The 18,718-nt window shown below is 46.9% G+C and overlaps 1 protein-coding gene across 1 annotated transcript in view; it reads right to left on the bottom strand.

Moving 5' to 3' along the window:
* Nucleotides 1–4,908: 4,908 nt before the first annotated feature.
* BATF (basic leucine zipper ATF-like transcription factor) overlaps nucleotides 4,909–18,718 on the bottom strand; it is a 25,091-nt gene continuing 11,281 nt past the window's right edge. The window contains exon 3 of the mRNA XM_017880542.1: nucleotides 4,909–5,442. Coding sequence (XP_017736031.1) covers nucleotides 5,233–5,442 — 210 coding nt within the window. The 3' untranslated portion in view covers nucleotides 4,909–5,232. The remainder of the gene's footprint in view (nucleotides 5,443–18,718) is intronic.

The raw sequence follows: 18,718 nt of genomic DNA, 5'->3' as shown, positions 1-18,718 counted from the left end.
AAAAAAAAAAAAAAAAAAAAAAAAAAAAGAAATTATCCAGACATGGTGGCACATGCCTGTAATCCTAGCAACTCAGGAGGCTGAGACAGGAGAATTGCTTGAATCTGGGCAGGCAGAGGTTGCAGTGAGCCGAGATCGCACCACTGCACTCCAGCTTGGGCAACAGAGCAGGACTCAGTCAAAAAAAAAAAAAAAAAAAAAAAAAAACCCACAAACCCACAAGAGTTTTAGAAGGACTACATCTATCTTTCCCTCCCATCCCCATCTCCCACTCCTCTGGTACCTACACGAGGCAGTCACATGTCATTCTCATGGCAAGAATTCCATTAAGTATCTCTGCACACTTACTGCAAAGCCTAAAATGCTACCATAAAAACTCTTTCCTTTGGGTCAAGTGTTACTTCCCCTAGGTGTCTCTCTTTTTTGTTTTAGAGACAGACAGTGTTTTGTGTCTCGCTTCGTCATCCAGGTTGGAGTGCAGTGATGGAATCATAGCTCACTACAGCCTTGAGCTCCCAGGTGTCTCTTAAAATGCCAGTCCCCTCTGACAGAAGCAAAAGAGTATTAAATCTTTACTACGTTGGTGTTGATCTTAGTTCACTAGCCCTTTTTCCCCCTTGGAATTCCCGAGTAGCTTTGGGGCTTTGAACCCGTGGGGAAGAAGGAAGAGAAATAGAGATAGCCTATCTGTCCCCAAGAGAAGTGGGGCATCCAGTGGTCTCACCTCCTTTCCTGTAAAGCCACAACTGTAACATCAGCTAGAGGTATTAATAAACTGCTGGTAAGTTTTGGTCCAGCAGACGGCAACTTCGTGACCTTTGAGTTGACTTTGCTTCCCTTTCTCTCCCCACCCACACTTCTCATCCTGAGGACTGAAGATCTGGCTTTCTTGTAATTCGCTCTGAAACTCACTCAGGGAATGACACTGCTAGTAAGAGATAAAAGCAGAGGATAGCAGGTGGGGAAGCTAACATTCTCCAGGAACCCTTATTTCAATGTGACAGATGTTGACAACGCTGTCTTGTGTCCATTTCTTGCTACAGAGTGCCTTCCTGTAGCCTGGGCTTTTCCAGGAGACATTGCTGACCCAGATCAGAGTTGCAAATGGGCAGGTCTCTGCAGTGCCACCCTCAGACCTGGACAAAAGAGGTCTCTGCTCTGAACTCCCCACAATACAGGGACCAGCACTGGCATTCCTCCTTTTGATGGGGCAAAAAGTCCTTAGAACTAAGGAGACACCTACCTAGAACCCTGCGCCCTCCTTTACACTGTGCTCCACATTTCAAGGTCACCAGAATCTCCTGAGTAACTGGCCCTGGGCTGGCTTCCAGGAGCTGAAGACTCTTTCCTGGATACTTCTTCCCAAGTGTGGACCAGACCACTGGTATGTGCATCTGTGTACCCAAGGGATGGGTCCTGTGGGAGTGAATGTGGACGGAATCTGGTCTTCCAGGCTGGTATGTCCGCCGGCATGAACTGGAGGCTGCTGTAGTACAGGAAGAACCAGGGGAGGGCAAGAAAGCGGCAAGCTGCAGTCTGGGTGCTGCTTCTTTCTCACTACCTTGTACTCATATAAAATTTTGAAGTGTCTAAAAATTCTGAGTTAAAACCTGGCCTTTTAGGTTGTGATGAAAGTATCCTTGTCAAGGAAGAAGAAGAGAATGTGTTTTGTTAGCAGCTTGTAAGCTTGATTTATAACGTTTAAGTATTTGTATTTAGACACATGGGCTGGATGTGGTGGCTTATGCCTGTAATCCCAACATTTTGGGAGGCTGAAATGGGAGGATGGCTTGAGGCCAAGAGTTCAAGATCAGTCTGGGCAATATAATGAGACCCTATGGCTCCAAAAAAAAAAAAAAAAGAAAAAGAAAAAACAAAAATAAAAAAAAAAATAGGGAGAGAGGGATGAAGAAAGGGAAAGGAAGAAAAAAAGAATTGAGAGGTTTCATGTAGAAATTCTGATTTTGGCTTTTCTTGACAAACTGAAAGATATGTCAACCCTAGGCCTAAATTCTCGCACGGCAGCATGAGAGAGAACTGCACACTCATTCCTTAGTTTGCCACATTCTCCACCACTCCCAGTTGCCCTACATCCAGTGGATTCCATGCTTTCACAGTGCCTGCCTGGGTAGAAGGCATTTGAGTATGGGTCAACTGGCCCACCAGCCTGAGGGAGCCATCCCTGTCATGAGTAGAAGGCTGGGACACAGCCTGGTTGGTGAAACATCCAAGGTTAAAGCTACAGATGTTCAAATTTGTATTCATGGCTGCCTCTCCAATTTCCCTGAATGGACATGAAGTGAGCCTTGGCACTAGCCCCAGGTTCAACTGTCTGCTACCTCTACCAGGCTGACTAGAAAGGAGAAGTGGAACTGCCTGGGGTCAGTAGAAAGTAGAGAATGAAAGGGGAAGATAAGTCCTTGCTGACAGATGGGAACCATGCACGTGAACTCTGCTTTTCTAGTTCTGGCCCTGAATGTAATTCAGAAGATGCCGGCACAGGTCATGTGCCTTCTGTGGGGGTTTCTGGGGGAAAATCACAGTGCTAGAGCATAGGTGGAAAGAAAACTCTCTGATCAGAAGAAAGCCTGCCCACGAGAGGCCAGGCCCTGGCAGAGATAGTGGCAAAGAAAGCTGGACTCAAAGTTCTGTGTCTTTAGATGGCGAAAGAAGGCCAGGTGCAATGGCTCATTCATGCCTGTAATCCCAACACCTTGGGAAGCTGAGGTGGGAGGATCGCTTGAGTATGGGTAGTCAAGGCTGCAGTGAGCCATGATTGCATCACTGCACTCCAGCCTAGGCGACAGAGTGAGACCGTGTCTCAAAAATAATAATAATAATTATTATTATTATTATGATGATGAAAGAAAAATGAATCCTATTTAGCGACTGCAATGTCTGAAGTGAAGATTGACTTCTTTGCTCCTCTCGTTAACAGAGGGGTGGGAAAGAGCTAGACAGAGCATTAGCTACCAAAACCTGGTTTCTGAAGGAAATTGAGAAAGCTCCTCCTCATGACACATCTGCCCAGTCCACATGGAGGCTCTGCACTGAAAGGGAAGCCCGTTTTGCCATGTTTCGTTGAGAGACCAAAGGTTACAGTGCAAGATTCTGCACTGGGAGAAATGCCAGCACTCAGGGAAGGTCTTCTGGCCTGTCTTCCCAGGCTCTGCATTATGGCGCTCAGCCCAGTGTCCATACCCTAGGCATCCATGGGCACCAGTTTTCCTGGTAAGAGCCCCAAAGATTGCAATGTGCCATCAGAGGCTGTTGGGTTGGGTTCCTCCCAAGGGGCTGAGACTCCACCACCTGCTGGGATGCAGCTCTTCCAAACTTCTATGGCGTTTAATAATCACAATAGCCCAACACTGGCATCATCTGAGAGGGGCAGGAGAGACACGCACAGGGGAGGTCTAGAGTTGAAACTTGGCCTCAAACCGGCCGGAGTGGTTGGCCAGCGGGTTCAGGGGGCACTGACACAGGGAAGCAGGCCTTCTCCTCCCTTCTCCTGTCACCCCATGAGGGCTGCCACTGGGGAGGCAGCAGGCAGAGGCTGTCCCTCTAAAGGACAAATGGATGACACTGAGGGTGGCTACTGAAGGGGCTCAATCAGGTGGGTGCCTGGCACAGTGATCTCTGTTGCTTTTGTCTCCAGCTGGCTCAGTAGGGGCTGTGTGTGGCCAGGCCCTGCTGCAGCCATTGCTCATGGGCAGTGGTGTGGGTAAGGCTGTGTCAGGCAGGCCAGCGGGCACTTGGCCTGGGGATCTCTGAAGAGCAGGTGGGTGGAGCACGCTGGTTTCAGGCTCTGCCAAACCGAAGATGACCCTGTGTTCCCTGAGACATGTGTTGCCCTCAAAGTGCTCAAATGGCAGCCTGAGGAGCCCTGCAGGGACAGGACAAGTCCTGTGCTTTGTGTCACCGCCTTCTAAGGGAGGTGGAGTCTTCAGTAGGACATGTAGACTACTGTCAGAGAAGTCCCTGTGGACCCAAGCTGCATGTTGCCCCTTGAAAGCATTAGGAAGGCACCACTTTTCATGTGAAGGGCGGCCCAGCACAGGGCCTGGTTGCAGTACCCAGAGACTTGGCTGTCTGGGCGGAGCCAGTTGGCTGGGTGAGTGGAGTCATGAGTGGGAGATGAGAAGGTCAGTCTGACTTACCACCTCACCAGGTGAGGCCATCCTGCACTGGGCCTTCTCCCAGACTAGGGGACAACCCACTCATGGTCTAGAAAGCAGTGAAGAATAGAAGGTAGGAAGTCACAGTGAGGGGAGCACGGAAGGACAATCCAGAAGACACCTAGGCCAGGCACGGTGGCTCAGGCCTGCAATCCCAGCACTTTGGAGGCCCAGGCGGGTGGATCACTTCAGGTCAGGAGTTTGAGACCAGCCTGGTCAACGTGGTGAAACCTTGTCTTTACTAAAAATACAAAAATGAGCTGGGCGCCGTGGTGCGTGCCTGTAGTCTCAGCTGCTGGGGAGGCTGAAGCAAGACCGTCTCTTGAACCTGAGAGTCAGAGGTTGCAGTGAGTGGAGATCGGGCCACTGCACTGCAGCCTGAGACAAGAGCTGAGAAATTCTGTCAAGAAGAAGAAGGAGGAGAAGGAGAAGGGAAGAGGAGGAAGAGGAGGAAGAGAAGGAGGAGGAGAGGAGGAGGAGGAGAGGAGGAGGAGGAGGAAGAGGAAGAGGAGAAGGAGGAGGAGGAAGAAGAAGAGGAAGAAAAAGAAGACATTTAGAGGAAGGAATTGAAAGCTTCCCAAGTACATCAACAAACCATGGAAAAGAGGAGCTATTAGTGGAGTCCCTAGAGCTCTTTGAGGGTACCAGAGTCCAAAAAACAAAGAAGGTCCCAACATCGCAGAATTTAGAGTGTCAAGGGACAGGGTGAAAGAGAGAAACTGCCTTGCCAGACTGGTTTCTTTTAAAGCTTTTATTTAGAAAAATAACCCTTCCCTGCCCGCCTTGCTCTGTGCCATGGGACTTGAGCATCTTGCTTGATAGTCTTCTGCATTGGGCCTGTAACCCACAGTGGTGGGGTCCAGCACACGCCCCCCGAAACGCTGCGGCACTGTTGGGAGGCTTTCCGCCCTTCCAGTCGTGACAGTTCCCGTGTTCACTCCTTGTCCAGGCCTCCGTCTCCGGGTCTCCAGGTCGACAGGCTCCTCTGCGGGATGGGCGCAGCGCTGCCACAGTCTGTGTGCCCCTCCCGAGGCTCTGTTCTCCCCGCATCGGAAGCTCAGGGTTGGAAGCGCGGGGAGCTGACATGAGGCTGGTGGAAGGCGTGGGCGCTGTACACCACCTCGGGGGGTGAGGGCGTGCTGGCGGCTAGCACGGAGCACAGGGGCTCGTGGCTGTTCAGCACCGACGTGAAGTACTTCAGTTCCTCCGTGAGCTGCTTGATCTCCTTGCGCAGAGCCGCGTTCTGTTTCTCCAGGTCTTCACTCTCCTGTAGGGGTGGGGATCAGCACCGGAGGTTAATGTTGGGGAAGGTGGAAAGGCGGGTAGGGTGCGGAGGGACGCAGGAGGGGCCAGATTAGTTGTTCACTAGCACAGCCATGGAGAAGGGCACCAGAGAATTTTCCTGCACATGTGACTGTGTGCACAAGTGTATACATGTTTGTAGGTGAGTATGGGCGCATTTACGTAAGCACCATGGGTGGGTGTGCGTGTGTACACATAGATATGAGGCTGAACCATGTGAAGCTGCTGATATTTGTCTGTTGTGACCTATAAGAATAGCAATTTCAGGCCGGGGGCGGTGGTTCACGCCTGTAATCCTAGCACTTTGGGAGGCTGAGGAGGTCAGATTGCCTGAGCTCAGGAGTTCGAGACCAGCCTGGGCAACATGGTGAAATCCTGTCTCTACTAAAATACAAAAATAGAAATTAGCTGGGTGTGGCGGTGCGCCTGTAGTCCCAGCTACTTGGGAGGCTGAAGCAGGAGAATTGCTTGAACCGGAGAGGCAGAGTTTGCAGTAAGCCAAGATCCAGCCTCTTGACTCCAGCCTGGGCAACACAGCGAGACTCCATCTCTCCCCTCCCCAAAAAAAGCAATTTCACATGGTTCAACCTGATAGAGGGGTGTGTGTGAGTGTGCTCCTCTGCGTGCATGCATGCAAGGGTCTCTGTGAGGGTGTCTGTGGGTGGGAGGTGGTGGGAATATAGCAAGGGAAAGCAACTGGCAGGCCAGAGCCTAAGGAAATGGAAAGTCGTTCATGAGACCGTCTTATACCAGTTTCACTCTTTTCCACTCTGTTATGCCATGTGTTCTCCAAAAGCTCCGAGTGTCTGCATTTCATCTTACAAATAAAGTCACTAGATACTTGTCTACTGTACCCAGATTCTAGAATGCTCAGGGTCTTTATAAATACTAAATGGGGCCAGGTGTGGTGGTTCACGCCTGTAATCCTAGCATTTTGGAAGGCGGGGGCAGGTGGATCACCTGAAATCAGGAGTTCGAGACCAGCCTGGCCAACATGGTGAAACCCTGTCTCTAAAAATAAAAAAATAAAAAAAAAAAAATCAGCCAGGCGTGGTGGCACACACCTGTAATCCCAGCTACCCGGGAGACTGAGGCAAGAGAATTGCTGGAACCCAGGAGGCAGAGGCTGCAGTGAGCCAAGATCATGCCACTGCACTCCAGCCTGGGTGACAGAGCAAGGGGCTCCCTCCCATCTCAAAAATAAAAATAAAAATAAAAATAAATAATATGCCGGGGGCGCGGTGGCTAAGCTGTAATCCCAGCACTCTTGGAAGCCGAGACGGGCGGTCACGAGGTCAGGAGATCGAGACGCATCCTGGCTAACACGGTGAAACCCCATCTCCTATAAAAAAATACAAAAAAAATTAGCCGGGTGAGATGTGCGGTGCGCTCTGTAGTCCCAGCTACTTGGGAGGCTGAGGCAGAGAATGGAAACCGGAGGCGGAGTGTGCAATGAGGCGAGATCGGGCCACTGGCACTCCAGCCTGGGCGACAGTTAGGGCGAGACTCCGTCTCAAAAAAAAAAAAAAAAAAAAAAAAAATGAATAAAATAAAATAAAATAAATAAAATAAAATAAATATAAATAAATAACAAATGGTCAAAGTCTGCCACAAGATTCTGTTCCACCCTGTCTGGCCTACCAGAGAGCAGCCTGACAGTACTCTGGACATGTCCCAAGCCTGTGAGTTTCTCTTTTTTCCAGACACTCTTTTCCCTGTTGCTTGGGGGAACCATCAAATACATGCTAATCAGAAAAATGCCTGTTAAGAAGTGCTGATTTCTGATCACATCATTAATTAATCAACAGTTGCAATCTGGTGATTAGCATTTACTGAAAAGGAATTCCATCTTCAGAAAGCCCAGGAGATTGCAATGCCGGTATAATTTTAAGATTTATATTATTCGACTCAACCAAACAGATTTTCTCTGCTAAGTATTGGTAACCACAGAGGAGAGGCAAATGTCATTGGAGATGCAAATAAAAAAACATTTCAGTTCAAAAGGCAACCTGATATTTGGAGACCAGGTCTTACCTTTCTAGATCTATTTGGGTTAGGTCAGTATTTCCCCAAACTTGCCATATCATGAGAATTAATTTGAAGGCTTGTTAAGAATAGAATTTCAGGCCCATCCTAAAATCTAGGAATGTGAATCAGTGATTTTGGGATTCGGGGAGTGAAGTCCGCAGATCTGATTTTTTTTTTTTTTTTTTTTTTTTTTTTGTGAGACAGAGTCTCACTGTGTCATCCAGGCTGGAGTACAGTAGTGCGATCTTGGCTCACTGCAACCTCTGCCTCCCAGGTTCAAGCAGTTCTCCTGCCTCAGTCTCCCGAGTTGCTGGGATTGCAGGTGGGTGTCACCATGCTTGGCTAGTTTTTGTATTTTTAGTATAGACGGGGTTTCACCATGTTGGCCAGGCTGGTCTGGAACTCCTGACCTCAGGGGATCTGCCTACCTTGGCCTCCCAAAGTGCTGGGATTACAGGCGTGAGCCACCATGCCTGGCTGCAGATCTGAATTTAAAAATAATAATAATAATTTTATGTTTTAAATCCTAGCCACTAGACTACTAGGGAGCGAAATTTGGATTTTTAACTAGTGCCACAGGTCATTCTAATGATCAGGCAAGTTGGAAAGCACTAGTTAAATGTTATTTTAAATTTCTTTTAATTATTCAAGCACTTATTAAATGCCTATTTGTTAATGCCTGGCTCGATGCCTGACACATAATATGAACTCAGATGTTTGTTGACTGACAGACTTATGACATCATCTGCTGGCACGAAGAAGGTAACTCAAAAATAGGGTGGGTGGTGAGCAGATGTAAGATAACTTGACATTTAAAATTTGCCCTAAATAGGCTGGGTGCACTGGCTCACACCTATAATCCCAGCACTTTGGGAGGCCAAGGTGAGAGGATCGCTTGAGCCCAGCAGTTTTTTGTTTTTTTATTTTTATTTTTTGAGACAGTCTCGCTCTGTCTTCCAGGCTGGAGTGCAATGGTGCGATCTCAGCTCACTGCAACCTCTACTTCCTGAGAGCCCAGGAGTTTAAGACCAGCCTGTGCAACATTATTGAGACCCAGTATCTACAAAAATAAAAAGACAAGAAAATCGGCTATGGAGCACCAGGGGTTGGAGGCTGCAGTGAGCCATGATCGTGCTACTGTACTCCAGCCTCAGTGACGGAGTGAGGTCCTCTCTAAAAAAATAAAATAATAAAACCAAATTTGCCCTAATGAATCCATCAGGGGCATGAGCTGTAGGCTAACGAGGTTAATAGGTTATGTTGTCAATCATCTCAAACCCCACATCCTGGCGAGGGGTGGTGGTCTTTTTTAAATGGCAGAGAAGCATATACCAACCACAGCCTTTCTCATCAAGCCAGGTTCCAGCATCTGTGAAGGACAGACACAAGCATGCTCAGCCTCAGCCTGGCATTTCTTGAATGGGACTCTGAGCTAGAAAGTGTGCCAAGGTCAGTACAAAGGAAGCCCCTCTAAAACGGGGCAGAGGAGTTGCCAAAAGACACGATGATGGACTCGCAGCCCTGCCTTCTGCAAGGTGTGGCTGGCTCATTCATTTTACCATTTGGGTATTTCCTGGCACATCCCAGAAGGAGGGCATCCCCTCTTTACCGAAAGGTAAGATAAAGCAACATGATGAGACTAGGGGGTGTTGGTAAGACGGGAACTGGGGGCCGGGAGTCCTGGCTCCTTCCTCTAGCCCTTTTCTTCGCCCCCTCTGAGAGTTTCCACTGGTGACAACATTTACTGTAAATTCTGTGCTCTGAAGAGCCTGGGCAAACCCCGAGGTAGAAGGGAGGGCCGCTCTGACCTTCTCCCCGCCTAGAGGCTGGCCCAGCTTTCGGGAAGTGACAGCGGGTCCTTCCTCCCTAAGCAAGCTCTGCTGAGCTCACTCTAGCTCTCTCATCTGCCTCCCCCTCCCTGGCTTGCAGATCCCTGGCTTGCTCTAGGCAAAGTTTGTAACCGCTGCCTGCTACCTCTAACCAGAAAACCACCGCCAGTGATAAGAAACTCGTCTTTACCTTGGGAAGCAAGACTGCTTCCTGCTAGGGCCCCCAAGAAACCCGCCCTGCCAGCCCAGGGACCGTGCAGCCAGCCTGACACTTGTGAGAGAAAGAGTTTGACTTCCCTTGCAGGAGGAAGTGGCTGATCTGGGGCCTTGTCCCTCCATGTCCCTGCTATTGCCCAGTCCACTCGGGCTCTTCTTGGGGCATCATGCCCTGGAAAGGGCTCACCCAACTGAAGAGACAACTGGCAAAGGTGGCGTGGGAGCAGCTGTTTATCCAGAGGTACAACAGTGACATCCCCTAACAAGGAGGGCTGGACACCTACAGCACAGTGAGGTGGGGAGGAAATGCAGCCTCTCCCATATGCATGTCTTCTGCTACAGAGAGGGGCGGGGGTGAGCCTGCATTTGGGCATCCACGTACCCATCTTTCTCCTATTCAGAATTCATCCAGGTCCATCAGACTCCTCACAGTAACGCTCTGTGTGGGATAGGGAAGGTCAGCTGTTATTATCCCCACTCTACAGATGAGGACAACTGAGACCCTGGGACAAACCTACACCACATACCCTCCAAAATGACCACAGACTGGTGGCAGCTGTGCTGTAGGATTCGCCTCAAGACACTTGTTTTCTCAGAAGTTCAGAAACTTTGAGTGTTTGATGCAAAGACTCATTGCTGGCCAGGGAGGGGCAGAGCAGGGCTTGGCTCGGGGCCCTGTGTTCCTTCTCTCACAGACTGCTTCCCCCGAGAGACTGGAGACGTGAGTGGGCAAAGGTCTCCTGAGAACACTAGAAAGTTGGCCAGGTGCAGTGGCTCACGCCTGCAATCCCAGCACTGTGGGAGGCTGAGGTGGGCGGATCTCTTGAGGTCAGGAGTTCAAGACCAGCCTGACCAGCATGGTGAAACCCTCTCTCTACAAAAAATCCAAAAATTAGCCGGGCATGGTGGCACACACCTGTAGTCCCAGCAACTGGGGAGGCTGAAGCAGGAGAATCACTTAAACCTGGGAGGCGGAGGTTGCAGTGAGACAGGATCGCACCGTTGCAGTTCAGCCTGGGCAACCAAGCAAGACTCTGTCTCAAAAAAAAAAAAAAAAAAAAAAAAAAGTCCTTGGCTGCCCTGTGGTCTTCCAGGAGAAAGCTGGGTCTCAGTTTTGGTGACCCACACACAACACAGCACAAGATCCCTGAGTTGCTCACATTCTTCCAATCATAGAGCTGACTGTCTGCCTCCTGGACTGCATGGAGAGGGGGCCACCTGGCCAGATACCCTGGACAAGGGCTGACTCGAGGCCAGACCTTCCTTCAGACACAAAGCCAGGTCCTGAACTCTTGACCATGGTGAGCTCCATCAGAAGCAAATGGGAATAGGGAGCTTGGGCCCGGGTCCTGGCTGGATGACCCTCAGTGACTCGATTTCCCTATTCAGCTCCAGTTGCCTCACTTTAAAACAGAAAGACTGGACCAAAATAATGATTCTCAACCCCATCCACACACTGGGGTCCCCTGGGGAGCTTTAGCAATCCTGATGCCTGATTCTGATCTAATAGGTCTAAGGTGTAACCTGGCTCAATTTATATGAGAAAGGTAGATAGAAACCAAATTAAAAAAAAAAAAATAGCCCAGCTTAACTTAACTAACGTTTATTTATTGATTTTTTGAGACAGAATCTCTCTCTGTTACCCCGACTGGGAGTGCAGTGGTGCAATCTCAGCTCACTGCAACCTCCGCCTCCCTGGTTCAAGCAATTCTCACTACCTCAGCTTCTGAGTAGCTGGGGTTACAGGTGCCTGCCAACACACCCGGCTAATTTTTTGTATTTCTAGTAGAGACAGCGTTTCACCATGTTGGCCAGGCTGGTTTTGAACTTCTGACCTCAAGTGATATGCCCGCCTCAGCCTCTCAAAGTTCTGAGATTACAGGCGTGAACCACCTGTGCCCAGCCAATAGCTTTTATTGAATACTTTCGTGTGCCAATCACTCTTTTAAGTATTTTACAGTTATCATTACATTTGATATTTTCAACAAACTTGTGTGGTAGATAGTATTATCTCCGTTTTACAGAAGAGGAAAAACTGAGGAACAGAGAAGTTAAGCCGGGCGCGGTGGCTCAAGCCTGTAATCCCAGCACTTTGGGAGGCCGAGACGGGCGGATCACGAGGTCAGGAGATCGAGACCATCCTGGCTAACACGGTGAAACCCCATCTCTACTAAAAAATACAAAAAACTAGCCGGGCGAGGTGGCGGGCACCTGTGGTCCCAGCTACTCGGGAGGCTGAGGCAGGAGAATGGCATAAACCGGGAGGCGGAGGTTGCAGTGAGCTGAGATCCAGCCACTGCACTCCAGCCTGGGTGACAGAGCGAGACTCCGTCTCAAAAAAAAAAAAAAAAAAAAAAAAAAAGAGAGAAGTTAAGTGACTGGCTCAAGGTCATGCAGCTTGGAAGTTGCAGCACTGGTGCTTGAATTGAGGCACTCTGGCCTCAGAGTCTGTGCCCTCCATCCTCTCTTGCCTTTAAAGTCTGTTTAAACGTTATACTGTTTGACAGTTCTCTCCTGTGAGATAACTCCTCAGCCCGGTTGGCTTTCCAATTTTATCTTTCCTCTTTTCCCACCTCAGGCAAATCCCTCACCTGTGGGGTCACTTGATGCCACCTACCTCTATCATGAACCACAGGCAGCTTGGGGGTAGCTAAGGAAGAGACTTCCTGGGGGTGTGGGAACATTCTGGGAAATCCCCTACTGGAGGGGCTTAGGTGGGGGTCACTCAAAGAGCGCTTCGACAATGGGGAATCCCCAGGCAGCTCCCTCACCCACAGGGAGCCATTAGGGACGAAGACCAAGGACAAGGCTGGCGTTTCCTAGCTGGGTTCTGGCCGGGACTCTCCAGACACTCTGAGCAGGGTGGAGGCTTCCTCCCTGCAGCTCCCGTTTAGTGTCTTGACCTTCTCCTTGCATTTTCTAATCACGATTTCCAGAAGGGTGAAAATAGTCCCTGTGTATTTTCTCCTCAACAGGACATGTAGTCATTTATTGGCAGAGTGACCTTTTGGCTCCCACCCACACTTAAGTGGCGTTCGAAGTTTATCCCTCACACCCAGATATATGTTCAGGCTCCCTCAGTTACCAGCCCCTGTATGTCACATGCAGAGGGTGGAGCCTGCCATTCCTGGAGCAGGCTTCCGATTGAAAAGTATGACTCTTCCCAAGCGGGGGGAGGATCTAGGCCCACATCTCCCACCATTCCTGGGGAAATCCACCCAAACTGCTGCCTCTCACTTTATGAAAGGAGAAGAGGAATCACCAAACCACAGATCTTTGCGCTGAATAATGCACTTGTGTGATTCTGGAGGAAACTTCACTTTCATGTCTTAGAGCTGAAACTCTAGGGCCATAAGCAACTTTGTCATTAACAGATGTTTGGCCACATCAGCCATGCCCTCAGGGGCCTGTCTAGTCACAGAGTTAAAAGGCTATTGCCTGGTCCTTGGTTTTCAAGACTATGATTTCATTGCCCTCAAATGTGAAATAACTATAGGTTGGTTCATTCAGCATCCATCCCAAACCCCTTCTCCTTTGCCTGCCTCTAGGAAAACTGGGAACAGAATTGCTAAAAACAAAAAACAAAAAACAAAAAAAATCCAGCTTACCTTGTAGCTAGGGGTAGCTGTGTGACAGAACTCTGACCAAAGATACGTAAGCAGAAGTACCTGATGGGTGGGAGGGAGGTGGAGGCAGAGCTTCCCTTCCTACTAAAAAGGCACAGCCTGCTCATAAGGACAAAGGCCTCCTTCCCTTAACATAGACTGATGCCCAGAGGCTTGGCACCCATCTCACAGTCTAGAGAGTGAAAGCCTCATACTGAGGATGGCTGCTCAGAGAGAAGGAGCTTGGTTCTTCCTTGCTCTAGCCTGATGTCTCTCCACTTTTGAACTTGTTACATGAAAAGTAGGCCATGATTTGTTGATTCCTGTATTTGATGGCTGGTCTATCATTTGTCTCTGAATGCATGCAATCTTGGCTGATACTGATGCTTCAGGTTACAAAGGTTACCACTAGCAAGGTTATCAATGTTCAAAACCAAACAACAAAACAAATAATAACTGCCATCAAAGCAAGGGTTTGAATAGTTTGTTTTGTTTTAAGCCATCAGGCCACTGTATCTGACAGAGTATCTGGGTACTTACCCATATAATTGCCCCACACTCACTCCACACATTCTGCTCACTCCACACATTCTACTCACTCCACACATTCAGGTACAGACCTGATAGGCTGCAAATGCACTGCTTCTGATCCTCAACCCTGGCTGTGCACACTGCCAGCACCTGGAGAGTCTTAAACAGCCTGGATTCCTGGATGCCAGACCCCCAGAGGTTCCAATTTAATTGTTCTGGAGTACTTCCTAAGTGAGCCTAATGTGCAGCAAGTCATGTTCATAGTGGATTCCTTTTAAAAATAACGTAAGGCCAAGTGCAGTTGCTGTAATCCTAGCACTTTGGGAGGCTTCTTTGGCAGGAGGGTCATTTGAGCCCAGAAGTTTGAGACCAGCCTGGGCAACATAGTGATACCCAATCTTTACAAAAAAATTAAAAGTTAGCTAGGCACAGTGGCACAAACCTGTAGTCCCAGCTCTTTGGGAGGTCAAGGTGGGAGGATCATTTGTGCCTGGGAGGTGGAGGCTGCAGTGAGCCATGATTGCACCACTGCACTCCAGCCTGGGGAAAGAGTGAAACTTTGTCTCAAAATAATAATAATATGACATAACTATGTAGTGTTTGATTTTATTACATTTGTGTTGTATTTTTACATATTTTCATTTATTTTATCATTGATAGTATAATATTTGAAAATTTAAAGAGTTGGGAGACTATTTCTAGTTTAAAAAATTTTCTAAAACACAATGTCCATTTAAGCACACTACTATTATATTCTTAAATTGATGAAAACAATTCTAAATAGTCCAGTACAGTTCATTCATATAATGGAAAGGCAAGAGCTCAGGGATCTATTCATGTTTCAGTAATTATAACTTTAACCGTTTCTTTACCCTTTACGTTGCTGAGCTCTGTGAGGGCAGGAGCTATTATTGTCTTCACTGTTTTGTCCTCAGTGACAAGGACAGTGCCTGCCACAGAGTAAGGGTTCGATCAAATCACGTTGCTTGACTGCCAACTTATAATCTGGAATAATTTTCCAAAATCTGAGACGTGCCTATGAAGAAGGGTCAGCTGAGTCAATCTGTGGCGTCCATGAGAACTCCTAGAGAGTAATTAACATACCACTCAAACTCTTCCACAGCTTCTCCTTTGTAACTCCGGGATACTTCCAAATGAATCCAAGAGATTCATTTTTTCAAAAGGCCTAAGTCAAACTTCTGTTTATTCCCCAAACTGAACCAATAGGGTAGGAGTGGCAGAATTACAACCATTTTAAGAACTTCGTCATGTCATTTCGTAGTTCAAATTTTACCTTCCCCGTTCATACCCAACAAAGGAGACTTGACCAGTTGTGAAAGGCCAATCCCCTGAAACTATTGATATCCTTAAAGAGTTTATAAGCAACCAGAAAGAAGAACGTCTGTGTTCATGTAGGATAACATATCTGATTGTTTGTAGGAAAAGGCCGGACTCTCTGCATTAAACAAACGAACAGTGTAAAACAAAAAATGACAATATTGCTTTGTTCTTACATTTGCCCTCTCAATTAAACTGTCAAACAGCCCAGTGAGGTGCTATTGCTTCTCAACTTATGATCCAAGTTTAGGTTCAGAGAAATCCCCCCAGGCATGGTTTGCATTAGTTGGGTCCCCACCACATGCCCCATCCAGTTCCTGCTCCTAGCAGCACAATTGCCTTTTATTTTATTTTATTTTATTTTATTTTATTTTATTTTATTTTATTTTATTTTATTTTATAGACAGGATCTTGCCCTGTTGCCCAGGCTGGAGTGCAGTGGTGCTATCACAGCTCACTGCAACCTCGACCTCTTGGACTCAAGCAAACCTCCCGCCTCAGCCTCCCTAAGTAGCTGGGACCACAGGTGCATGCCTGGATATTTAAAAAAAAATTTTTTTTGTAGAGATGGAGTTTCGCTACATTGCTCAGGCTGGTCTCCAGCTCCTGGCCTGAAACAATCCACCCAACTTGGCCTCCCAAAGTGCTGGGATTACAGGTGTGAGCCACTGTGCTCAGCCCCACAATTGCCGTTATTACTGAGCTCCTCCTCACTCCCTTATGGTCTTGAACTTGGTCTCCGCCCTACCAGGCACTTTTCTGACCTTTGCCTGGCCTCGCAGCTTGGCCTCAAGGCTCTCTAGGCTGAGATCATTCTCTCCCCAGATCTTTCCAATCTCCTCTTTGATTCACCTTTGATCTCAAACGCCAAGGCTTCAGGAAGGCCTCCCCTGATCGCTGCCCCAATCTCCTCCCTTAGACACTTTCCACATTGCATGATTTCATCTTCTTTGAAGCACTTTACATGTCATGTGATTAGTGTGTTTATTTGTTTGTTTTCCAGCCTGACTTCCAACTGACTGTAAGGTTCGTGAAATCGGAGACTCAATCTGTCCTGTCCCTGCAATATTCTCAGTGCCTAGAACAAACTGTACCTGGCTGATAAATATTTGTTGAGTAGATGAATCACTTCTGCTGATCTCAGCTCTAGTACTGATTATATGGCCTTTGCTTTTTATAATTTTCTGTGTCACACTACTATCTTAATGATAAGACATATTCTTATGCCAGCTGAGTACCCTCTTTTAGTTACAAGGTCCTCAGTTGCAGGAAATCACATTTTGGTCATAGGAATCCAGTCCTCTCTGCTTGACTCTGAACTTTATCACTTCTTCTGAATTTTCATGAGAGCTCCATGTCATGTTTCTTGGTTTCCCTGTCTAGGGTGACCAGACATTTACTGGTACACCTGTTGTCTTGGTGTAATATTTACAAGTTCCATCTTCCACTCTCAAAGTATTGCTTTTTGGGGTATAAATTATAAGGTCTCCTAACAAAACCTGATCCCCAAATTTGAGCTCAATAATATCCTCCCTGTCCTTGTACTTGATGTCCTCCAGAGTTCCTTCAGCTCTCTGGCTATTTTCTTCTGTTTCTTTAAAAATAAAAAAATATGGTATTAATAACATTAAAGATATTTTTTAAAAGTTAAAAACACCCATGATCCTAGTCCCTTAACACAGCTGTTTTCATTTACACACATTGCGATCTCATCCTTTTTTTTTTGAGACAGGGTCTCACTCTATCACCCAGTCCAGAGGGCAGTGCTCACTGCAGCCTCAACCTCCTGGGCTCAAAAGATCCTCCCGCCTCAACCTCCAGAGTAGCTGGGTGCAAGCTACTGTGCCTGGCTAATTATTTTTATTTTTTGTAGAGACAGGATCTCACTATGTTGCCCAGCTTGGTCTCAAGTCATCCTCCTGCCTTGGCCTCCCTATGTGTTGGGATTACAGGCATGAACCATCCCACTTGGCTGTCTCATCCTTTTGAACAAACATGCATACTTATTTTTACAAAATTCCAATCACAGTACACATACAATTTGTATTTTGCTTTCTGTCATAATTTTATCACATCTACATAGTGAACATAAATTTTAATGATTACATCATCAAATTGATGATCCACAATTTACTTAAAGTGGTCTTCTAATGTTGGACATCTTGGTTGTCATCAAATTGTCACTATTAAAAATAACGCTGAGATGAACATCTTGATGCATACTGGGTTTTGTCTCTGTCCAATGATTTCCTTGGATAAATTCCTAGGAACGAGATGAATGAGGCAAAGGAGGCATTCAATCTTCCCAATCCTGAGAAGTGTTACTGAAAAAGGGTCATGTCAAATATATAATGTCACCAGTAGCATATGCTTCTATCCATTTAGCTACAACCTCACTGGCATTTAGGTGTTATAATTTTAAATAATTTACTTGTTGCCAGTTGGCTTTATGAAGGCTTCTTAATTTCATGTTAATGTTACAAGTTATCAAGTATTAAGGAGAAAGAACAACTTTCCATGTGTCTGCCTCCTTAGTGTAGCATTCTTAACTAGGACTGATTTTGCCTTTTCAGGGACATTTAGCAAGTTCTGGAAATATTTTTGGTTGTCAAACTAAGCAGGGTGAGGGGGCGTTCTACTGGCATCTTGTGGGTAAATTTTATATTTTACAAGGCACAGGACAACCCCCAACAACAAAGAATTATCGAACTCGAAGTGTCAATTCCACTGGGGTTGAGAAACCTTGCCTTAATGTGTATCGTTTTCATAATCAGAATCGGAAATTAGGGTATTTTCATTTTGGTAGGAAAAATATTATGTAAGCTTTCTGTTTATAGCCTCTGCCCACTTGTCTATTGGAGTCCTGATGTTTTGCTTTATAAGATTTTCTTTCTGTAGCATAAATATTAAACCTTCATTTATGTAATTTGATGCAAATGTTTTCCCCAATATGCCACTGCCCTTTTAAATTTTGGATTGCAACTTTAAAACCTCTTTTAAACAAAGAAACATTTCCACTTCGGCCACTGTCAAGCTTAGACTCACTCTTTTTCTGGTCTCTTGTTGTGTAGCTGTATGTTTTGGAGCTGATGAGTGCCTAGACTGTTCAAGTGTTCTGGTTAATGGCCTGCTTCTTGGCCCACCTTAGCAAAAGGCCTTATGTAAACACCTGCCTAGTAAAGCTCTGTTCAGCAAAGTGGCATGAAACAAAAGCAGACTGGTGGGAAGGCAAGAGGTTTGGGCTCTTGGGTGTCATCTGTTTCCTCATTGGAAACATGGCAGGTCACCCTAGAAGATCTCTGAGTTCCCACTTAATTCTGAAATTTTATCAACAAGGTAGTATGACTATTAGGATTGTTATTCACTCCAGAAGCCATCATGTGAACCCATGGTGGAACCCTCTACAGATATCTCACAGTCTGAAGGGGACTTTGTACTGTGGACCCAACCCACCCCTCCTAGGAAGCAGAGGACTAGATTAAGTTCAACAGAGGAGACTAAGAAAACCTCTGAGAAGCTTGCACAGGGGCACTCTGGGGAGACTGTCCCATTCTGCTTAAGAGAAGGAAGTCTGGGTGCTGCTGAGAATAGCTCCATCAAGACGTCTGCTGAATAGGCAGCTGTCAGTTTGTGACCTAGGACCATCATCCTATGTAGACAGTTATTCTTTTTTTTTTTTTTTTTTTTTTTTTTT

Source organism: Rhinopithecus bieti, unplaced genomic scaffold, assembly GCF_001698545.2.
Source record: "Rhinopithecus bieti isolate Rb0 unplaced genomic scaffold, ASM169854v2 scaffold_11380, whole genome shotgun sequence".
Lineage (NCBI taxonomy): Eukaryota > Metazoa > Chordata > Mammalia > Primates > Cercopithecidae > Rhinopithecus > Rhinopithecus bieti.
Note: the sequence above shows the minus strand (reverse complement) of the source record. Positions and strands in the feature narration are given on the sequence as shown.